The sequence below is a fragment of the Ambystoma mexicanum genome, chromosome 1q, assembly GCF_040938575.1.
Source record: "Ambystoma mexicanum isolate Mex_15411 chromosome 1q, UKY_AmexF1_1, whole genome shotgun sequence".
Taxonomy (NCBI): Eukaryota; Metazoa; Chordata; class Amphibia; order Caudata; family Ambystomatidae; genus Ambystoma; species Ambystoma mexicanum.
This window is the reverse complement of record NC_090922.1, coordinates 1,463,087,618-1,463,112,304: the sequence shown is the minus strand read 5'-3', so window position 1 is coordinate 1,463,112,304 and position 24,687 is coordinate 1,463,087,618. Positions and strand designations below refer to the sequence as shown.

Sequence of the window (24,687 nt, the reverse complement as noted above, 5' to 3'; positions counted from 1 at the left end):
GGTCAGGGTGGTCATTCTTTTGAAGAATGACTTTCCTTTTCACCTTTGTTCCCTTGGGTTTGCGGTCGCTATTGTAATCCTGTGCTATGGACAGGACTACAGATTGTCCTTCTTATAAGGCAAAATATCCGTGGTAGACTAGCACTGCCGATGCAATAATTGTCTTCCCCTCAGTCACAATGAGACGTCCTGTGCTGCTTCGAAGCTCCTCCGTCCCAAATCTATTGAGCGCTGTTTGAAGCAGTGGGCGGTGTACGGTATGTCGCAGGACGAGAGTAATTCCCCAGCCTCTGAGTGTGATGAAGAGGTTGGTGTATGACCATGGTTCCACTCAGGAAGCCATTGACGTAACGGCAGAGAGTTCTCGCTCTGCAGCGTCCGTCCTACGCTCCGATAGGCACGACGTGAGTTTTGCTATGGGGACTGTACATCCCTGTGACAGGGACGCACCTGATTACCACACAAAGCACATAATTCATGGTTCTGCTTCGGCGGTACAATCGAAACACTCCAAAGCGGCAAAGGACACGCCGAATATTTCTGCGGTGTCCGCTGACCTTGATGATCAGCAGCCGACCCCGCAACAGCAGCATGCGTCCGGGCAATCCAATAGGAAGGGCGCTAGCACCAAAACACACATGGCCATCGAGATGCATCAAAAGAAAGCGCTGACACCGCTTAAGGCCCTGGGTGTGCCGAAAACCACAGTGCAGCCGCTGGCTCTTCCTACACACCTCCCTGTAACCCGGAGCATCAGTGATAGTATTGCGAGGATCGCTTCGGTGGTGAAACTTAAAGAACAGTCGAAACAGAAGGAACGGCCTAAAGACGTGTCTTAAGACACGTCACAACACCCAGAGCCTCAAAGAGTACTCTGAGAGCCCTTTGTCTTTATCCAAGACTTTAGGGTAAAATTCTCGACGTTCAAGAGAGGAAAATAGTCAGGAAGAACCCTTTCCTCCCCTGGACGCCTCTGGTACATGATCATTGACCAGAGAGAAGTTTGAGGGGTGCATGAAGAGGCCGGAGAAATTAGTTGAATTCTCAGAGGTTCACTCCCAAGAGGCCTCGTGAGGAGATTTATTGTATGCCTATGGCCAAGTTTCAGAGGACCTTTGAGGATCCTCATGAAGAAAATGTTTGACCTTACTGATGAGGTTCCTATAAATCCCTATGTACAGGATGATCCCTTTGGGGACCCTACTGATGAACCTGCTGATCCCATAGAGGATTGGGAAGACAGCCATCCGGTTGATGATCAACCTTGGTCGTCCCTTCTCCTACCCCGGACCCTGACGCTCTGTATGTGGATTCCCCTCCTACCACACCAGCCCGTCAGGCCTCACCTGTGGAAGATCAGATGGCGTTTAACGCCATCTTAAAGAAGGCTGCCGAATCATTTCCATATCGCCACCAGGAGGCTGTGTTGAGGAAAAACCTCCTGCTAGTCGGGCCATTCCATTACGGAACTCTATTAAGAGACGTCTGGCTCCTTCATTATTAACAGCAGCTCTGACCAGGGCGGTTAATCCCAGGGTGGAGAAGTTTCTCCCATCTCCTAAAGAACTTCTTTACATTAGGGGGCATGCCACTTCTGATTCCCTGGTAGTTGCAACGAAAAAAGGGCGGGCGTCCCCCTGTCTACAGGTGAGGCGCCGCCTGATAAGGAATGCAAAAAGTTGTACGCACTGGGGAAGAGGGTTACGACAGCTGCAGCATTCTCCACCCGAATAGCCAACACCACACTGTTGGTTAGCTTTTCAGATGTACAGTGGAACCTGCTGCAAGTGGGCCATAAAGAGGTCCCTGAACCAGCGTGGGCCTGTCTGCTTGCGATTGTATCGGAAGGCAAGCAAGTCAACCACAACATTCTTAACACTCTGGACGCTGTTGAAATAGTGGGAAGGACCTTGGCCCAGGGCACCCTTCTTAAACGGCATGCCTGGTTAAGAAACTCTGGGTTTAAGCCTGAAACACAAGCATCCTTAATAAACAAGCCGGTTGAGGAGATCAACTTGTTTGGTAAAGCCGTGGATGAGGCACTTGAGACAGCCAAAACAGAACATGACTCTGATTACCCAAAGCCCTTCTCAACAGAGAGGGGGCGGCTCTCGTCTTAAGGATCTCACCATGAGTCCTGTGCTAGACTTGCGCCCAGCGAACAAATTTGTCAAACCTCAAGTTTCGTCTGGTCACGTTGCAAGAGGTAACTCCTCTGCTGTTGCAGGGGAGTACATGGCAACATTGGATATGAAAGATGCATACTTTCATATTTCAATGTTGCTGCCGCACAGAAAATACCGAAGGTTCAGGATAGAGCACAAGCACTATCAGTTCAAAGTTCTCTCCTTCGGGATTGCTCAGCACCAAGGGTGTTTACAAAGGTACTGGCAGTGGCAGAAGTGCACCTGCGCAGGGACTCATCCCAGTTTACCCATACCTCGACAACTGGCTCATAACAGGGCATTCCTACGAAACATGCCTGTCCAACACTCAAAAGAAGATGGACCTCTTATTCAGCTTGGGATTCTCCATCAACGACAAGAAATCCGGCCTAGACCCCAGTCAGGTCAAGCAGTTTCTAGGGGCTCTAATTCAGACAGACGACTGCCTAATCTTCCCTCTCAACGGGGAGGGTTCAAAACCTGCTGTTTTAGATCCCTCAGTATGTAGCCGGTCGAGAGGTAACGGTACGCAAAGCCATACGACTGTTAGGAATGATGGCGTCCTGCAAAAGTGGCTTAACAGCCAATGGCACAGGCCAGCGGACAGTGGGACGATCTAGTGGTTGTCTCGCAAGCCCTTGTTTTCTCTGCAGCGGTGGTCGAGGAAAAACCTCTTGAAGGGGGAAGACCTTCACCACCCCCGCAGTAGAAGCCACTCTCAACAAATGCATCTCTCACGGGGTAGAGGCGGCCCACCTGCATCAGCAGACGGCGCACAGCGTGTGGTCTTCAGATGTAGCATCCAACCACATAAATCTTTTGGAACTATTCGCCGTATTCAAAGCACTGGAAGCATTTCAGACACAGTTGCTGGGGAAGACTGTCCTGATACTCGGACAGTACCACAGCCATGTACTACCTGAACAAGCAATTGGGCACACTCTCCAGGGCTATCCAAGCTGTCCCAGAACATCTGGAAATGGGCTCTCCACCACAGGATGTTCCTGTTGTCCCAACACGTTCCAGGGGAACTCATCATCTCGCGGACGTGTTCAGCAGAGACTTCCCACTGCCCGTATAGTACAAATGGCGACTACATGAAGACAGTCTCCAACATTTTCGCACAATGGGGCTTGCCAGAGTTCGACCTGTTTGCAACGCTCGAACACTCGATGCAAAGATTACGCCTTCAGGTACCCCCAGAACTGATCCAAGGGGAACGGTCTCTGGATAACATGGTCGGGGAAATTTGTTTACCCGTTTCCCTGGACTCCTCCCCTAATCAACAAGATGGTGCACAAGATGCACCAGGAACCAGTCACCATGATATTTGTTGGCCTGCCAACCCTGGTCCTCTCACCTGATGGAGCTGTCCCCATCTCCTCCAATGAAGATGCCTTGCCCATACAACATGCTATCTCAGGACAGGGGGGAAACTCTGCACCCATGCCTGCAAACTCTGAACTTAGCGGCCTGGCTCCTGAGGTCAGAGTTGGGGCATCTCCAACTTCCTCAGAGATGCATGGACATACTTACGGAGGCCAGAAAACCTAACACTCGATATTGCTACTACAGTAAATGGAAGCGCTTTATCTGGTGTAAATTCAAGGGCGTCAATCCAATTGACTGCACTCCTACACACATTGTATTGTACCTGACTCACTAGACTCGGGCCTGGTTTTTAATTCTGTGAAAGTTCACTTAGCTGCTCTCTCAGGCTAGACTACATCACTACAGAAGGTGTTGTGGTGGAAAACACCAGTTAAGGCTTTCATGGAATGGGTTAAAAGGATTCATTCCCCCTTTCTAACCAGACTCCCAGGTGGGACATAAATGTGCTATTGACTAGACTTGGGGGGGGGGGGGGGGGGGGGGGGGGGTTCCTTTTAAGCCTATGCATAAGGCAAGCCTCAAGGATCTTACCTATAAGACAGCCTTCCTAGTAGCTATCACTTCTATTATAAGAGTTTGTGAACTACAGGCTCTTTCAGTTCTAGACCCTTTTGTTACAGTCCAGAGATAAGGTGGTTCTGCTCACGCACGCTTGATTTGCGCCTAAATGTATTTCCAAGTTCCAGGTGAACCAATCAATCTAACTACCTACTTTCTTCAGAACCCCAATAACGTGGCCGAAAGAAGCCTACATACATTAGATGGCAGTCATATTTTATCTGGAAAGAACTAGACCACTAAAGACTAACCAGTTTTTCGTTTCAGTGGCAGCTGGTAGAGGAGATCTGTCTCTCTCGGTGGATTGCCAATTGCATCACACTCTGTTTCTCTGTTGCTAAGAGAGAACTGTCCTTCAAGCCTAGAGCACATTCTACTTGCGGCACGGTGGCTTCCATAGCTTTCATTGCAAATGTTCCCCTAGAGTCCATTTGCAAAGCGGAAACCTGGAGTTCTGTTCACACCTTTACAAAACACTGTCTAGATGCCCACTCTAGAGCTGATTCCCAGGTGGGACAAGCAGTATTAAGACATCTTTTCTCTACTGTTCCTTCTCACAACCCACCTCCAACTCTGGGTACTGCTCGCTAGTCTATGCACAGCATGTGATTCTAAGCAGATTAACAAGCATCTGAAGCTATGCATTACTCACTGTAATAGCATTTCTGATGATTGTATCTGCTTAGATTTACATGCGCCCACCCTTCCTCGCTGCTCAGGTAGAAGGAACATATACGTCTTACTACTTTCTTTTATGTACTCGCTCACGATAGTCATAAGGCTCCCTCATGGCAGAAAAAATACAATTAGAGGGACCTTGATGCGTGAGGGATCTTGGGTACACTACACGTCAAGTTAGGGATAGTGTTACAGGCATGCCCATGTCGATGTCCCCTTTCGATCCTCGAAAGACGAGATGCAATACTCCGCGGTTACCACTGGATGTCGGACTATATGCACAGCATGTGAATTTAAGCAGATACCATAATTAGAAATGCTTTTACGGTAAGTAATGCATAGCATATACATTAAATTATAAAGAATAGGGGATAACACAAGACACAGGAACAGGGCTGAATGAAAAGGAAAAAGATTGTTTGTGCCCTTTATGACAAAGAAGAAAACCAGATAAATACCGGGCTGGAGATACCAGCTAGGGCGGGGCGTTCCAATAGGATGCAGTTATCAATTCTCTCAAACACAGCTAGAAGATCTAATAAAATCAGTGCCCCCACTCCACCTTGGTCGGACAGCTGCACCAGATCCTCCAAAGCTTAGACAAGTGCACTCATTATATAAATCAGTTGACACATGCTGAGCAAAAATAGATTAAAACTTTGTTTTATCCATCCTGATTAGAAGATGGCAGTAAAAGCCTACGAAAGTATACATTTATAAAACTGTTTTCACAGTGTAAGAAAATGCAACCCAATGTAATGTCACCTGCAAGAGTCTTTATTGTACACACCATGCAATGGTATGCTTCCCACCCCATCACACGTTTTAAATGGACAATAGTCCCTCTCCATTCCCCCTGTTAACAAAACTTCAGGGAGAGCTGATGTACATTCCTGTGCTTTCCTGTTTTTACAGGACAAAAATGGAAAACAAGAGCTGGGACAAGTAAATGTGGGACAATGGCAATAGTATGAAGTACCTTTACGCTTCTCGAGCTTGGAATAGTCTGGCCCTCATTATGGCCAAAAATAAAGTGCAGGTACTGAGGGCCAGTTAGAGCTGGCCCATTCAAAGCACTACTATTAGATATATCCCACTTTGTCCCGATCACTAATGTCAACCTCAGTCAGATCTTGTGGCACCTCTCTGAACAACGTGGCCACCCGTTCAGTAGAGAGCTCCTGAAACTGCCTATTTACTGGCTAGCAAGGGCATTACTCTTCTAACTAGTAATATAAAACAACTTGCCCACTCTGGCTCGCGCCACTACTAGTGGTGCCAAGAGCAGCTATGCTTGTAATTCCTGACAGCCCCAAGTGTTGTGCTTCTGGATCCATACTAACCCACTGCACTAACGGTTCAAGAAGAAAATCACAAGGTAGATGCTTTGCTTCACTTACCAGCGAATCCTCAATTACTGAAGGTCCAAATCCCTGCCCTTCAAAAATAAAGTTTACCCCATTTCTTCTTCTGTATGCTATTTGAATACTCTCTAGGAAAGAGCATGCTTGAAGTTTCTGTAATTTCCAGCTACATCTTCCAAAGATGGTCTCTTCCACTTAAAACCGAGCCCAAGCAGTGCTCCAAAAAGTCTTACTCCTCCTGATTGGTTTTAGATGATGCATTTCAAGAACCCTCATGAGGATTCTAACCAAAGGTTCAGACATCAGACCCTTCATTACAGCCCAAACCTTCACTTCATTTTGAAAAGGCACAGCCCTCACGTAAGGGAAAACCAGTTAAGCACATTTGTTTCACATACCGTGGGATACAAGCTACATTCATTGTCATTACCAACACATCAAACTGCCCACTTCATTTTGATACTTCCTGTGTGAAAAGCAGCCACCCACCTTATGCACTAAAACTGCCTGTCTGTCACCTCTCAAGTCCCAGGACCTGTAGGACTAGACAGATGGATGGATCAGTGCATCAGATCTAACCAGCTTCTTTCTAATCCAAGAACCAACTCAAAAGAGTAACATCGCTAAAATTGCATTCATAGCTAATGTGCCACTAGGCACCATATGCTAGGTTCCAACCTTGCGTTCAAAGATACTTCCCCTGAACACTACTGCATATATACACAAGCAGATTAAGAGGAAACGCAGGCAGCAGTAAGCAATAGATTGAATACTGTACCAACCACACACTCAGCAAGAGGGAAACCCTGCTAATGATATGATATGGTATGATAGGTTATTTATAACGCGCTTAATACCCAGAGGTTTCTAAGCGCGGGCCTGGGATCGAACCTGTGGTGCTCTGTCGTCTTACTTCCAAGGCGAGCACGTTGCCCCTTAGCCATCCTCCCGAGCAACTCTAGAACTGGTTTGAACACTGAAAAAGAAACATTTGCAGCAATATTTTGGTCAAATGCACCCTGCTTGCAGAGGGTTACAGAAAATAGGGTACGTTTGTTTTGTTTTTAGATTTTGGCCTATTAAGAGTTTAAACATGTCGTAAAATAAAGAATCTGCAAAGGGAGTAGACTGGGTGAAGCGTTTTCGGTAGTATGTACATGCAATACAGAGATTATATTGCAGACACGTCTCTTCCATGCTTAACCTTTTGTTTTAGCGATTACTTTAATACTCGGGCCCAACCACTAGACGGTGAACTCTGCATCGCATGGGACTAAAAGGATAAACTTCAAAAAGACTATTACTGGGAAGTGCCCTTTATCTTAAGAGAGAGCAAGCTTCAGAACGACTACAATTAACGTGGTTGGTCTCTAGTGGACTTATCCAAACCTGCCATAACTATTCTTACTGAATAGTGCATGTGGAAATCTAAACCCTCCCCTTTATCACCCTCAACACTGCCCAGGGTCCCCAAGCTTTACCTTGCTGCTGACGCTCTTCGTGGACACCTCACCCACTCATTCCCCCACTCCTTGCTCCAGCTGTCCCTGCTATCCAAGTTTTTCTCCATCTCTAAATATTTTCACACACTGTAGCACTCTTCACACTGATTTGTCTATGTTTCACATGAATCCATCAATCACCTACTCATAGGTCTGCTGTATACACATGTACCTCTAGACTGTAAAGTCTAAATGTATATGTGGTGTTTTGAGAATCTCTACGGTTGATAGACTGTAGAGATTACTTGACCAAATTACATATTTGGTGAGTAGTAAAGAAATGGCCTACAGTGTCCAAGAGGTAGACTATGGCCAAGTGAGTTATTTTTTATTCAAGCCTGTTTCATGTTGATTCTGTTGAGCAGCAGCTTCTGCAACCTATTTGTGGATCACTAAAATATTTTTCTTCCATTTAACCCATTTAAATTGTTTACTGTGGTAGAAGGTTACTTTGATGCGTTCTTCTGCGATGCTGCCTGCTTTACATTTGAACCTATGATTACCTGTAAATGCTTGTTTTATGTTATAAGTATCTAGAAAAGAAATTCACAAGTGAACTGGGGTATCTGGCAAACAAATGTTTGCCCCTGTAATTCATACCTTATGTGTGATACAACTGAACCTGGGAGCGTAGGGGTTGAACCGGTTTCAGTTATCAGTATGCTTAACTTTCTTAATTTTTCTTCTAACCCACCACTCCCTTCCCCAGAGTTGCTACAGAGAAGTGCAACATCCATTACCAACCTGGAGGGCTGGGTGGGACACCCACTGGACCCCATGGGCTGTCTATTTACCACCTTGACTGAAGCATGTCGTTTTGAAGATGAGAACTGCATGGACACCGCAGGTGCGAAAGCGACATACATTTTAAACACTGACTTGGAAAATGACTGTCCGTACATTTTAGAATGTCTGCTTATGCAGAACCTCATGGGTATTTTAGGGTCCACTCTTTAAGGTTGTCCAAATTGTCTTTCGCTCTGTAATAGTATTTCTCATATTCAGTGCCAGTTTGGCAGGGTGATGGCTGACTGATCTGTGGCCCTTGAACTGGAAGCTTGTTTCAGTAGGTTGTTAGAAACCGGACAAAAGTGCATTTTAAGAGATGCTTCAACTCTTTCCCAACTTTTCCTCACTTCTGAACAGACCACCTAGTTGAAGGCATTATCACTTGAATGATCCTACAAGGATGTCCTTGTTGTTGATGCGGTTTATAACCTTGCACATCTTGGTTATGAGCTATAACAGAACATGTTTTTTCTTGGGACTGTATGTTAGCTTGTTGTAAACCTGTTTCTTGATATTACCCCCTGAACTTCTAAAGATCATCCACTAACCTTTGTTGTAATGTGAAAATGACCAAACCCGGGTTTCAGATATTTAGTTCAATTGGCTTTTTGGGGGTGCTACCTAGACTTTGAAAGTTTTTGCCATATTTGAAGCCAATGTCGCACAAAAAAAGCAGTTTTGGTAACCTTAAATCAGTAGCCGATTTTTCTGTGTCAGCGGATAGGTCACTGAAGCCCTCTGAGACTTTGTAAGTCAGGATGAACCACCTACATCATACTCAGTTGCGTGTTTGCTACTGAGCATATAGACCTTAATGAGTGCCACAGGAACGTTTGCGGTCATGCTGGATGCATTCAAAGCCAGACCCATAGTATTTTATAGACTGGAAAGAAAAGTAGTGTCTGTAGACTAGGCCTTGAAATTGCCTTTGACGAGTTATACTTGGCTAGGAAGAAATGGTGTGCTGTTTGCATGTGGAGAAATGAGAGCCGGTAACTATACCAGTCTAGTAGCTTACAGCTTGAAATCTATACCTCTGCTTGTAGACTGTACGTTGGCACTAAAGGTATTAAAGAGCATGGTCTCAACCTATTGGAAATAATGCAAACTACCAAATGAAAATGCAGCCAACAGTAATGCGAGCTTGAGTTTTTTTCAAGGTAGCCATGAGAGGCCTCTTTTCTGTGATTCAGTCAAGTTTTACATTTTCTTTCTGGTTTTCGTTTGGAAGGCAGCCAGTTCCGTTTGCAGTATTAAATGACCAACTGCTGCACCCTGTAGCAACTCATTCCACAATTGCCCTGAGAACCGTCTTATGTAACAGCATACTCTATTCTTTTTTTAGTCTCCTGATTTTCTTTATGCAGCAGGCCCACCTGCTGTGAAGAAGGGTACCTTACGTTTTTGAAGTTAAACTTGGGTATGTTCTCTGTAAATTCTGTAATTGAAATGCTTGTGGGACTTTCACATTCCTGGGTGATTTTTTTTGTTTTATGTATAAAGGAAAACCAATTTTAGATTTCCTTTGTCCCTCTTTTCCACGTGGTGCCTTTTCCAGATCTCGCCTCCTTTAATGGCCCACACTGGGTGCCCGGTGCGGAGCCACTTGCTTGGATATGGCGTTTCTGATGGAAGCATTAGGAGAATGCGTTTCTCGATTACTGGTACTGATTGTACTGCCTTTATCTTTTGTAGATGTGGGAGACTCTAAGCCACCAGTCTATCAGCATGTCTCCGTTGCAGGCTCCGAGGACAGTGTGGAATCCTACCTTTCGTTGGCACTGGAGGTAGCGCTGATGGGAATGGGTCAGCAGAGGGTGATGCCTGAAGGACTCTATGCACAAGATAAAGTGTGCCGCAATGAGGAACAAATAATCCTTCGTCTGCAGGAATTGGAGCTGGATGCAGTACTTGTGCAAACGCTGCGCAAACAGAGCATATTGCTGTTGGAAGGTGAGCCATGGTTTATGGGAATGGATAATGTGTACTACAAGACGTACCCAGTCTCGATTGTAGTGCAGACCGACTGCAAACAAATTCTCTAGCAATATGTAGATTTGTATAAAATGGCACAGGTGTAATGTTTGGGGGAAATGCATCATGATTTGAGGTGTGTGGGGATTAGGATGTGGCTTGCCCTTGCATTTTGCTGATGGATTCAATGTTAATGTCAAAATAAAAAAAAAATGCAATGAAAAATGGGTGGTCCAAATGCATGGAGCCTTAGAGTATGATGCCGGGGAGTGAATCGGGGCGTTTACTCTATAATGTGTAGTATAGCCTATTGCTGGAAGGTTAAGGGGTTCGGGGGGCTCCCTCGGGAAGACTGCCATTGGAAGGTGAGGTTGAGAGCTATTCTGGCAACAAGGCCTGGTAGCATGCTGTTGCTAGATGAGCCATTGTTTTACACAGAACATGGTAATGAAAACTGCAACCTGTGGCTCTCCAGATGTGCACGCTGATAGTAGTTGGTCTATGGGAAGCCATATGTTGCAGACTGCCTGCTCTCGATATAAGATTTATTGGTAGCCTCTGACAAGCGGATCAACCCGAAAGGAGGAACTTGTAGGAATGAAGCAACCCATGATGTTGGTACATGTGCAGAGTTTATGTACTACTACAATATGCTTTTGGAAGGTGAATCGGGGGCTCACTTTATAATGCAATGGCTGCTAAAAGATGAGCTTAATATCACTGGGTAGGGTAAACTACAGTATAACATAGCTGAAATAAAGTTACTAGATCCTTTGAATAAGGCATAGTTTCACCCACCTGCCTTCTCAAGTGCCTGTCAAGTGGTGACCAGACTAAACCTCATTCGACAGGATGCTCCGGATTCAATCCTTTTCCATGGTCTTATGTGTTGGTGTTCTTTTTCAGAATATTGCACCTCTGCTGTTCCTCGGCTGACAGGAGTCTTCAAACTATTATTTTGGGACCCCTGAGGACTATAATACTATGACGATTGGAAATGGCCTCTTGAATGTAGCCATAATTAGCGTTACTGCTTTGAAGTGTGATATTGCCACACCATGATTGTCTTTCTATGCATGAACTTTGTTAGTCGAACGCCACAAAGCACATTATTAAGCGGACAATTAATCTATTTTGTCCTGCTAGACTGACTCCCTCAATGTTCTGAACTTTATTTTAAAGGCCACAAAGCACTATATGCCGATTGCTGAGCTTTATCCTAATGTGCCAAATTCTCATCCATCTAGTTACTTTCACCATCCTATTGGAATTTGGTTGTGGAAAGGCGTGTGTTTGTGGTATGGGCAGATAGGAAATCAGTCTAGTGGCTCAGCCTATTTGCTGTTGGCATCTGATATTTTCTTGGTTTTTCACAACAGTCTTTTAGTTAGCATTTTTATTTATTTTTTTACATTTGTATAGTGCACAAACAGCCCCTGGGCCTCGTGGCGCTGTTACTTGAGGTGAACTTAGTTACAGGGGGTGGGTACAGGTGGAGTATACATTTACAGGATTGGCATTAAATATACATTTGCAGTTTATATAGACATTTAGTTATGTCGACCTGCTGTGGTAATACTTTAGGCGAAGAGCATTGCCTTGGAAAGCAAGCTACACCCTAGCCGATTTCAAGAAAATCCAAAGCAGCATTCCCACCTTGCTGCCAGAGTTCATTGTATTGATATGGACTGTTTTTGTTAAATTCCTACCAGATATTGTCCAACGTTCATAGCTGCTACAATCCGATGACCCCATTGTGCTTCCATTCCACCTATGCACTCGCTGCCACATTCCTGAATATATCAATATTCTGTGCCATGGAATGATCTTTTTGTCGATTAATACAGTACAATATTCTCTGCAATAAGGAAAAGGTCTTGGCACACAACTAGACACCATCCTCCCTGCTCTTCCTTCACTCCCCATTTATTGAACAATCTCCATGCAATGCTGTGTAATATGGTTCATTTTACCTGGCTCTTCTGCAGCCCATCCCACCGACTGAAAAGTACTAGTCGCGACATGCATTTTTATTCAGGTGCATAATAGGAATCCCTGGCTGCTAGAAGCTGCACAGTACATGTAAATGCGAGGCATGCCAACTCCTGGATGGAAAGAGAATATGCCACCCAGGGGGCAATGTGCATAGCATTGTGGTGTATGTGCACGGTGCTGCTCCCTCTGTGGAATAGCAAGCATCACTGGCAGGGACTATTGTCATTTGGCAGAGCTGTGTTGCAGTAGAACCGATGCTTGAATGTGGTCTTCATGTCTGACACACTGATGCATTGATCGCTAACTTGACCCTTCCAACTCGGACATCAGTGTGACAAAATTCCGATTTCCATTTTAATTATTCCATGCTAACCTTTGCTCTGTATTGATCAGGAGGACCCTTCAGCGGCCTTGGTGAGGTGATCCATCGAGAGAGTGTGCCCATGCACACCTTTGCCAAGTACCTGTTCTCTGCATTGCTGCCTCATGATGCAGACTTGGCATATAAATTGGCGCTGCGAGCCATGAGGTATGTGAGTTTTCTGACTTTCTCGTTTCTCCTCTGTGTGCTTGCATTGTGATCATCATATGAATCTATTCTAAACATCTTTTGCTCAGTTCTGTCTGGTAACTTACCCACATTTGCACACTCCCTGCATACCTAAAGACACAATATTAATCTGTAGCACCACGTTAGAGGTATGCCACCTCACCACAAACCGTTAATTCCTTGCAACCAACTTGCATTCATATTGCAGAATGCAGAGAACAAAATGAAGATCCCACTTTCACAAACGGTAGAATACAACGCAGTGCTGCAAGTAGGGTCTGGGATTTGGTTTTTAAAAAGAAGCCAACAGTGGGGTGAATGAAAATAGAGGTAGGGGAAAGGGATGAAGAAATGCAAAACCATAGATCTGCATTGAAAAGGGACGCGCCTGGTACAGATAGTTTAACAGTCACCCTTTGACGCAGAACAGGGTTTCTAGTGCTTGACTCGGTATATAACCTTTGTTTTTGTAAGTCGGAAAAATGGGGCACTGTGAAGAAAAGGCAAAGTGCATAATGTGCAGTTCTCCATTATTCACAGACAGGCTGGCTTTTGAGGCACACTATTTTGCGCAATTCACCCTCACTTGTCAATTTACATACACATCCCAAACTTTTTGCAATCAAAGTAAGCAACTTGGTATAGCACACGCATATTTTCATATTTTCTGTGTTACCACGCAGAGGTCTGCCCCTCACTACAGCCATTCATTCTCTACCCCAACACTCACATCATGTTGCAAAGTGCAGAAAACAAAATGGGGATCCTTCCGTCGCAGTAACAGCACCATAATACATCGAATTGGAAAGAGGCCCTGAGAATATATATATATATTTTTTTTGGAAGACGTTGAGGGTGGGGGCATGAGAATAGAGGGGGTGGGGAGCTGGAATATGTATTTTATAGGGTGGGCGTCACCCCACCTTATAGTTAAGGTAAAACCAATTTGCATTGACTTGGCAAAATTCTGTTCATAGGGTTTAACTCGCTGGCTAGATTTGACTAAAATTTGCCACAAAAGGTCACGCACAAGCCCCAGAACTAGAAATGTTTGGTAAAGATCATTAAATGGCTCAAATGTTGTTAAAAACAAGCTGTTATGGATTGTCCTCCGACGTATTCCTCATCTTATATCTTTGTTTCCAGCTTCAAAATTCTTCTCCGCAGAGGGCGCTGTGATTTAAGACTGTCAACTTGATCTCCCTCGAGGGCCTCCCATCTCGGCTGACTTTGTCGAGTACAAATACCACGCGCAGCGCCCATTTGCTTCAGTTCCGTTTTTCCACAGATGCGGTTGCTTCGGGAATTGCAGCGTGTTTCAGTTTGACAGATGTTTTGAGATGACCAAGTCTCCGACTCCAACTCCGAAGACTGGCTTCAAAAAGTTCCTAGATTACAGCTCCAAAATGTCTATCATGGACACAAATAAAATATGCACATGGTGCCTAGGCGTGAGCACAAGACCGCCGACTGTCGATCCTGTCAGTCGATGACCGGTAAGTCCTTAAAAGAGCAAAAAGCTAAACTGTCAATGGGTAGGATTGTCCCCAAATCACTGTGCATTCCTTTGAAATGTGGGTCACCCCACAAGTCGAGAGATTAATCTCCTCATAAAGGCCCAAAATCTATCCCACTCGACAAGCAAACACACTCCAATTCGTCATCAAAAAAATCGCTAAGAAGGCATAGATCATCCTCCTTTTTCTTCCTCGCAGGAAAGGAGTGTAGTCTGCGCGGCTACATACTCCTGTAAATATGCGTGTGAACGCTATAGGGAGAAAATGTGTGAAGTCTTCAAGTAACAGGTCTTGACCTTCGAAACATAAGAAAAATGGCCATGCTACAGTCGATGACGAGCATGAAGCCAAGGCAAAACCCTGCATGCCCTCGAGCCTGGGTCATAAGCCTAGGACTGCACGAGAGTCTTAACGAGAAATCGTCTAAGAAACCGTTGAGTCGAGGGTAAAGTCCCTCAAAGCACAGGTCCAATGACACTGCTTCGATGCTGTCGATGCCACAGACATACACTGTTGACACAGATGAAAGAACATTGACGCAGACTATGCATTCATCGACGCCTTCGCCTCAAAGTTAGGAAAAGTATTTTAAACCTCTACCTGGAAATGATTTTTTCAGAACCTTAACCTCAATATATGAAGGCTATGAAACCTTAGATGAAACCCCTCCAAGTAGTCTTCAAATTGGATAACCCTGGTATTCATAACGATACGAATGTCCCTGAATGCTTCATTTCAGAAGAGGCAGGGATATGGAGCTATACGACACCCTACAGTCTGCTAGTGGTGTTAGACACCTCCCCAGATCTAGATTTTTGGAAACCGGACCAGTCTGATCATGCGGATGCATCATACAGAAGCCTAATGTCCAGAGTTGTACGGGTCCTAGAATGGAGAAGGCCTGCTCCTTCATATAAGCAGGACGACCTTACAGACATATTGGCTAAAGGTCCTCAATATGACTATACTAACATTCCATGTGGCACTCCAAAAAAGAGTTGCAGCAAACTGGGAGGCTCTAGGGTCAGCCCTGCGGTAAATAAACATCTCTCAAAAAATAGACCATTCAGTACGACCCAAGCTACTTGTCAATGCATCAGACTCCGGAAAGTCTAGTAGTGCTATATCCACCTCTAAGCAAGCTGCGTATCCAACCATATCCCCTGATGGGGATGACAAACTAATTCATTCATGGGGAAAAGAAAGTATTTTCTGCTAGCAGCATGGCTTTAAAGTCTAACTCTACATGTACTCTTGCAAAATTCATTCAACCAGTGGGACTGCATAGCGATAGCGGCAGATCATATCCCTCAAGGTGAAGGAAGAGACTGCTTCTTTAACCTGACTCAGCAATCCGGTATGGAGACTGCTGACAGCAGATTTCCGTTGTTGGGGTAGTCTGGTTTGCACCTGATGTACAATCTATTTGGTTATAAGGCTGACAAAAGTCTTGAGAAGCTGCAGACCTCAAAGGTGGCAGCCAAGTCCCTAGGTGCTGCCATCAGGCAGCCTCAGCCTTTTGACCCCAGCGGATCATCCTGGAGGGGTAGGTCCTTTTGCTAATACACAGTTGGAAGAGGGAGGACAGTCTGGTCAGGGGACAAAGAAGATTCCCTTGTGGTGGACGAGGTAGTGGTGCAGTCTGCCCCAAGCAGCTGCATCTTTTTCCATCAGCCGCAGCTTCAGCCACCTCAAAACCTGAGATCTTTACTCATGACTCCCCGGTGTGAGGCACTGTCACAGCATCAAAGAATGGCGAGGTATTACTTCAGATGCATGGGAACTGGAAACAGTAGCCCAAGGTTACTGCCTCCCCTTCATACATAGACCTCGGGATCATCCACCAGAAAGTCATTCGCAAATTGTTCCAGATCCATTCCTCTTGCAGGAAATCTTAACCCTGCTAGATAAAAGTGCTATAGAACCAGTACCTGTGATGGAGAGGAACAAAGGATGATATTCTCCCTATTGCCTAATCCCCAAGAAGGGCAGAGGACTGAGACCCTTCTTGGATACTTGAACAAGTTCCTCAGGAAGGACAAGTTCAAGATGGTCACTCTCTGAGATCCTTCAGCTCCAGGATTGGATGGCATCATTGGACCTTCGGAATGCTTACTCTACTGTGCCAATCCATCACAAGCACAGGAAGTATCTGAGGTTCGCCGTTGGCGGTTCTCATTATCAGTTTCGAGTTCTCCCATTCAGGCTGACCTCCCACAACACCCAAGGGTTTGCACCAAGCTGGTGAAAGCGAGTCTCATGAGAGGGGGGAGGGTGGAGGGGGCGAGAGAGATCCAAGTCTACCCCAACCTAGATGATTGGCTGATCAGGGCACGTTAACCCGAAGAAGCCCAGGAACATCTCAGTATCACCTGCCACTCCCTCCACATACTGGGCTTCTCCCACAATTACAAGACGTCCCCCATGATACCATCTCAGAAACTCCAGTTCATTGGACCGGTCCTGGGTCCTGAATGCATCCTTGGGGAAAAGCCTCTCCACCCAAGGTTAGGGCTCAACACATTTTGACGATGGTCACCAAGTTTCACAGTGCCCAGCGTCTTTCGGCCTTGGACTTTTTGAGGTTGCTCGGCCTCATGGTATCCTGCATTTTTCTGGTGCCAGGGGCCCGCCTGAGAATGAGATCCCTTCAATGGGCTCTCAGGAATCAATGGTCCCAATTCTCAGGCACAATGTTGGACCTGCTTCAGGTTCTACCAGATTGCACAGTACCTTCTGTGGTGGGCTTGCAAGGACAACATTCTGAAGGGCGAACCCTTTTCGTAGCCATGGCCGGAGAAAACAATAGTGATAAGCGCCTCACTCACGTGGTGGGGAGGCCATGCCAACGATCTGACAATCAGCGGTCGTTTGTCCCCATTGCAGTCCAAACTACATATCAGTCTTTTGGAGCTGAGGGCAATCAGACTAGTGCTGAAGGTCGTTCCGACTTCTGCACGGGGAATGAATGTCCGGCTATGACTGACACAGTGGCCATGTACTACCACAACAAGAGGAGTAGCGTCGCTACCACTGTGCAGAGTCGCTGCAGCTCTGGGCAATTCAAGAAGGAATTTCCCAATCGGCAGTTCACCTAGCCGGTGAGAATGTGGTGACGGATGCTCTGTGCAGGCAGCGCACAGTCTCCCACAAGTGGGAACTAGCGCAGGAAATCCTTGGAGATCTTTCCTCTTTGGGGAACCCCTCAAGTGGATCTGTTCACAACCAGTGTCAACCGAAAGTGCAAACGGTTTTGCTGCAGGGAATTTCCTCCACAACAAGCTATTGGGGACGCGTTCATAGTGGACTAGGAGATTCCACTCCTGTACAAGTTTTCTCTAGTCCCTGTCATTGCTCACATGATCAGGTGGTTGAGAAAGTTTGGAAAATCCACAATCCCAATTGCCCTGGATTGGGCTAGGAGGGCGTGGTACCCGGACCTTCTGGTCATGTCCGTCTGCCCTCCAATATGTCTTCCACAAAGAGAGCACCTTCTCTCATGAGAGGAGGGTCGGGTTCTCCATCCAGAGGTCAAGACACTCTGCCCTCACGCATGGTTTCTGGGAGGCTGATCTACAAGGATTGGGACCTCCGACATGGCGTAATGGAGATTTTGCTTTCGACCAGAAGGCCAGCATCAAAATCCTTATACCTTTGCTGTTGGAACAAGTTCTGCAGCTGGTGTACGGAGATGGATGTGGACCCATTTCAATGCGATACACCTACAGTGTTATCGTTTCTACTACATTTGGCAAATCAGGGACTCCAGGTTGGTACAATCAAGGTTTATCTAGCAGCGCTTTCCATATCCAAGAGCTCGGAAGAGGCATCCTTCAAAATATCCTTAACTCAATTTCTTAAAGGACTCCTACATCTTTCCTCCTACACCTTTCCAAATCCCAACTTGGGACCTTAATTTGATTTGAACGTTTTTTTTTAATGTGCTCCTGTCGAGCCACTCCATTCCTGCCCTTTAAGGTTGCTAACTTACAAAACTGTTTTGTTTATAGCATAAAATCAGCTTGCAGGGAGTGTTGCAGGCCTTATCATGCAAACCTCTGTTTACTACATTTTACAAGGATATGGTTGTCCTTAAGGTCAAATCATCTTTTCTACCCAAGATTGAATCTGATTACCATTTAGCACAGCAAATAGTGCTTCCAGCCTTCTATCCTCTGCCTCATCCTAGCAAGGAAGAGGAAAGTTTTCATGAATCGATCCAAGGAGACACCTAAGCTTTTATGTTTCAAGAATGACAGAGTTGAGACAGCACGACCAACTTTTCATTGGCTATACAGGACACAAACTAGGTCAGTTACAAACACTCAGTCCAGATCGATCATACTAGCCATTTAAGAGTGCTACAGACTAGCTGGGAAAGATCCCCCAGAAGACTTTAAGGGCTCTTTCCACTAGGGGCATGGCAACTTCTTCTGCCCTTCAGAGGGGAGTTCTGATAAAGGTCATCTGTGGGGAAGCTACCTGGTCCACCATCCACATGTTCACAAAACATGGTTTAGACACCTAACAGTGAGGGAAGATTTGGTAAGGCAGTTCTATGCTCCATTCTTGACAAACATTAACTCTCACATTTCTACTCCTTCCTCCAAAAGAATGTAATACTGCTTTGAGAGTCTATCATAAATTGAGGAATTTGTGGGAGGGCACAATCCATTTGAAGAACAAGTTGCTTACCCCTGGTAACGTTCTTTCGACTGGATGTTCCCCTGCCACACATTCCTCATCACCCTCCCAACCTCTACCCCACTGTAGAATTTCTGAGCTTTGGACTTTACGCTCTTTTAAGGTCTAATAAATAAAAGGCACTTATCATTAGTGGTATTTTGCATATGGGTGTTGGGGAGAATCCTAATTTATGTACCAATTCCCTTCAACCTTAGAGACCCCCAGCTCTTTTGCTGGACTTTGGGATTTTTTAAATTTTACTCCTGGAGTGAGATTTTTTTTTTCATTCGCTCATGTGTTTTGACCTGATTTGGATTGTTTCCTTTTTTTAATTTGGAGTCTGACAAACTCCCTTGGCATCTACTTTTTGTATGGTCACGGCACCTTCAGTGCAGTGTCACAGAGAAAGCCTTTAGATTTCTCATACGGTTTAAATACCTTTTCTTGGCTGAACTACAGTTCACAAGAAATAGTAGTGTAATTGACTTTACTTAACTTTTTCCTACGTAGGTCCAGCACATCCCACCTTGGGTGGAGTGCTGGTGGGTTACTTAGTAGCCCCTGTTCCTAGTTACTCATGTAAAAAATGTTGTTACCCTCACTACTTTAAATGGCTGGTGGCAGTGGTTTAAATTACCTACCATTGTGCTTTTCTACCGCAGGCTGAATCATCAGCTGCAGTATAGCACCCATGGGTGACCATTGTATCAAAATGGCCCGGTCTTTTTTTCGCCATTTCTTGCTCGTCGCGTGTTTCTTGGGTTTTACTCTGCACGCCAAACCAGGTTTAACCCTTTTGTTCATTTTGCCTTTGGCTGGCTTCAGTAATGAAACCCGCCTCTGGCTCCAGTGTGTCTGGCAGGACAGGAAGTGAGGGAGGTGCCCAAAACTCCCCTGTTCTTAGTCTCCTTGGTTACCCGAATGCACCCAGTCCTGATTCTGAGACTGCTACGCTGTGCATGAATGGGAGAAACCTGCATAAAAGGCAAGGCTTCTTGAACTTGTGTCGACCACTTGAAGAAACATCTGACGAAGGACTCATGAAGAGAAGCTTGCTGTATCCTCCTGGACAGTTGAACTGAAGGTGAAGCCCTGCTGCTCTGCTGACACTCCTATTCCGAATCGACAAGAAAAGCTCCGGAGAGGACTGCTTCCCTTGGGTTAGTGGGACCAACTAACTCTGAGATCAACTTTGCTGGAAGATCTTCCCCCAACTGGGTGTACTTCTATGCTGCTGCTAGAACCAAGTACCAGTGGTCGAGAAATCTGTTTTCAAGTGCAACCTCTTTAAGCCAGACTAAAGCTCCAAGAAGATCCTTAGGACAATCCCGAAGCAGGACAACCCAAGCAAGTCACCTCACCAGCAGGCTGGACTCGGGGAGTGAAGGAAGCCCATCCAGTGTCCAAGATCTGCGGTGGTCCTATTTGCCGGTAGCTGAAAGCACAAAGTGCTACTGAACTGAATAAAGCCCGTAGCTGCCACTGACCTCTGAACTGCTGTACAGGAGTCCTCCAAATGTCCTCCCTCTTGTCCCCACAACTGTGGCCCAGCAACCCAGGATCTGCAACCAAGACAGAAGCCAGCTAGACCCTCTTCTTCTAACCTATGGTACTGTTTAGACTAAGGGGTACTTGTCTGTAGCTTGCTTTTCTCATTTGAGACTTGCAGTAGCTGCTTTCTAGAGTAGATCTCCGCTCTCACTTTTCCCAAGTGTAACAGATTGTGGCCGAACAGTGATTTCCTACAACAAACTCTCTAACTTTGTGCAAGAATGTTTGCTATTTAAGGTGCCACTGCTCCAAAGTGACATTGGCTGTCCTGGGTCCCTGCAGACTTTTCTAACCTATTGACTTTGATTCTAACCGTCCCTCATAGTTGATACATTGGTTTTTAACTAATATTGCTGGGACAGGTTTTATTTGGACTTCATTGGGGGATTTTAGAAGTGCTCACTTGCGGGGCGTGGCTTGAGGCACCGACTATGCGGACGCCTCACTGAGAGCTCCGTGGGATGCCCGGGACTTACTGCCATTAAACGCCCATTAATATTTTCAACCCCGGCATGAAGACCTACTGTGGTGAAATACTCCAGGAGCCAGTAGCCTGACTCGGGAGCGAAATCGGAGCAGGGGAAGCCCCTGTTCGCTACTTAAAGATCTCACCCGAGGCGGGATTTATCCTCCAAGATGGCGGCCTGCAGACCCTAACTGAGGCCCTCAGCCCAGACGACTAGTATCATCACCAACTGCCAATCCTCCTTGCCCGCTACCTTGGCTGAGCTGGAGGCCTTAGAGGGAGTGGCTGGATTCCAGGTGAACTACTCCAAATCAGAGGCACTGAGCGTCCACCTGGGTGCTCCCCTCTTAGCCAACCTCCAGGCCCTCTGCCCGCTAGCATGGAGCTCCTCCTCAACGGCCTACCTGGGAATATGCCTCACAGCCGATCCGAAACAGCTCTACACTGCTAACTTCCCCTGCTTCTCAAGGAACTGGAGGAGGACCTGCAACGATAGGACAGCCAAGAGATCTCTCTACTGGGCCGGGTCACAGCATGCAAAATTAATCTCCTCCCTAGACTGCTGTACCTGTGCTCCCGTCCCCCCAAAACAGGCCTTGGAACATCTACAGAGGAAGCTAGCGAAATTCGTGTGGAGGGGACGCAGAGCCAAGATACCTATGAGGGTCTTAACTGGGGCCGCAAAATGGGGTGGCTTTGGGCTCCACAACCTGATGAACTATTTCCTGGCGGCCCAACTAGCGAGTGCTGCGGCCTGGGCGAATCCGGAAGCCCTCCAGCTCGAGCAATCCAGATGCTAGCCACAACTACACTCCCTGCTACATATCCCGGGGTCCCCTTAGGGCCATGGACCTCAGATGCTATCATCTACCACAGCGACCCTTGAAGCATGGGCATGGACCCGACGGCGGGGCAAGGTGCCCAGGGACCTGAGGCCGGTCGAACCCTGACTTCAGGCCAGGAATGGAGGCAGCTCGCTTCAGCCGATGGACCAATGGAGGCCTCCGAACCCTCTCCCAACTTTACGAGTCTAACAACCCACTCAGCTTTGAGGAATGCAAAGCCCGCTTCCAGCTGACAGAGAGGTTTGCATTCATCCAACTCTGCCACTGGATATTGCAGCCCGTGGTACCTCTGGGAGCTACCTGGCACCTCCACCCTCTTGAACAGGTGACAGAGGAAAGCACAGGTCGAGGTCAGATTACCAAACTGTACCGCCTCCTCCAGGAGGACATGCTGGAGGTCAGACCACCATACATGTCCGGATGGGAAGTGGACTTGTGACACTCTATAGAGGACCAGACATGGGTGGAGATATGGTCCAGGATCAACTCGACATCCAGATGCGTCGCAAACAAGGAATGCGCCCTGAAGCTCCTCCACCGCTGGGATTATTCCCCAGTTCGCCTGCACCATTGCAATGCTGACATTGACCCGAGTTGCTGGAGACGCTGCGGCGAGTGGGGATCCTTTTTCCACATGTTGTGGGGATGCCAAACAGTACAGACCTTCTGGAAGGAGGTCCTGCAGATCGCGGAAGACATCACCCAACGCAAACTGCCGATGGAACTGGAGTTAGTCCTTCTCGGGGTGGCGAGCCCTGACTACTAAGCTAAAACGAGCCAAACCGCCAAACTGCTGACACACCTGCTGCTAGCAGCGAAGATTACAGTGGCACGCGGAAGTGGAAGGCTCAGGAAGGTCCTCCTCTAGCTCTATAGTGGATAAAAGTCTGGGAGATTCTGGTGGCGGAGAGGGGGCTCTCCACCGCTTCACCGACTGCTGGGCCCCAGTACTGGACAACCACTCCCGATTCCCAGCATTAACATTTCAATCCCCCCTGGTATCGAACTTTCTGGGCACCCAATGCCCTGATGGGTCGCCAACCCATCAGAGCACCACAGACTAAAGAGGTGGCGGAGGAGGGACCATGGGAGGTGGCAATGGGCCTGCTACATGCATATTGGCTGTAAAGGGAATCCCAATAACTCATGTAATGCATAGATAATGCTTTAACCGTAATAAATAAAGTTGTTAAAAACAAAAAAGTGATCACATGCTCTGAGAACCTGTTCACCTTTTCCTTCCATTAACCTTTCCTCTTTTATAACCTGAGAATTTTACAAAGATCAAAAGTGATATATAAATGCCAATACTGTCCTAGTTGGTGAAGTCACCCCAGGGTGTAGAAAGTGTGTATGAAGCATCTCTAAAGAGTGTCTACTTGCTTTGCATAGATTCCAAGAAGGTATTTTGAAGTGTATTTTTATTGTTGCACATTTCCCTTTTGAAAGAAAACTGACAGTTAAATATTTTACTAGAAAACCTTGAGTGAAAGTGTTACTTGGCTACTTGGATTTGTGGATTTCGATACTACAGCTCACATTTACCCCTCTTGAGATATGTCTGGCTGCTCAGTCACTCTACCAACTTGTGTAGTACAGACCTATACTCCTCGGTGGGTTACCTAATACCAAGAGGACAAGACTGGTGTAGTCTCCCACAGGGTTACTGCATGAAATCTTGCCAACGATGGGTGGCAAAAAAACAGAACCGAAGCACACTGGCTCTGTGCGTAGTATAAACTTGATGGATGCCCTGGAGGGACATCTGGGCGACAGTCTCGATGCACAGCGCCCTCTGTCGAGGAAATTATTTTCCGAAGCAGTTGAAGCTGGAAAGATAGCATAAGATGAGGAATACATGGGAGGAACTTTCAGCCCAAAGAACTTTACCAGTGGTAAATAACTTTTTATTTTGGCTTACTCCCATCCTTTTTCCCATAGAGACTGTGCTTCCATGGAACTCGCTCAGCACAAAAACCACAGGACAGATTTGCAACGCATGGGCACAGTGTTGCAGACATTTTTTGGTTTGGTGTAATTCTGTCCAGTAGTTGCCCAAAGAAATACTTAAAAGGGCGTGCCTCTGGTTCCAAAAACATTTATGCATCTCCCATGGTGCATAGCAGCACTCGGGCTTTCCAGAAATGAAAAAGCACATGCTCGAGAGCGATTCTTGCAGGAGGCTGAAAAAGAAAAGGGCTCTAAATCTTTTTTTTCAGTGGGAAAGGAGTGGTTTATGTCTAAACTCTGACCTAGTGGGCAGAGGTTCAGAAGGTCAGCCTAGTTTCTTGGAACAGGGTAACCTTCAGGACAAGCCAGACCAATCAAGCTAGCATTGGTGGCGGTCAAGACTAGGTCTCAGGAGGAGTGATGGTGATCGTAAAGCCTACAATGAGCACACCCAGTAAACACTCTAAATTACTATATATCAAAAATACATACACATTTATTAAAGGCATTTTAAGTAAAACGCACAATATAATCAAAGCAATAGTAACCAAACGAACATCTTAACTAGCAAACATATACAATAACAATTGACTAAAAGGAATATTCCGCAGTAGTGATCCACAACCTGCAAAGAAAGGGGTCACACAGTGCAAATATTATTTAGGTAGTGCTTCACAGTTCAATTCCTAACTAAGAGGCAGTCCA

At 46.2% G+C, this 24,687-nt stretch overlaps 1 protein-coding gene across 1 annotated transcript in view; it reads left to right on the top strand.

Moving 5' to 3' along the window:
- Positions 1–24,687, top strand: part of ZSWIM5 (zinc finger SWIM-type containing 5) — a 547,686-nt gene that overhangs the window by 435,718 nt on the left and 87,281 nt on the right. The window contains exons 8-10 of the mRNA XM_069642358.1: positions 8,369–8,506; positions 10,144–10,401; positions 12,811–12,946. Of these exons, the coding sequence (XP_069498459.1) occupies positions 8,369–8,506; positions 10,144–10,401; positions 12,811–12,946 (532 nt within the window). The remainder of the gene's footprint in view (positions 1–8,368; positions 8,507–10,143; positions 10,402–12,810; positions 12,947–24,687) is intronic.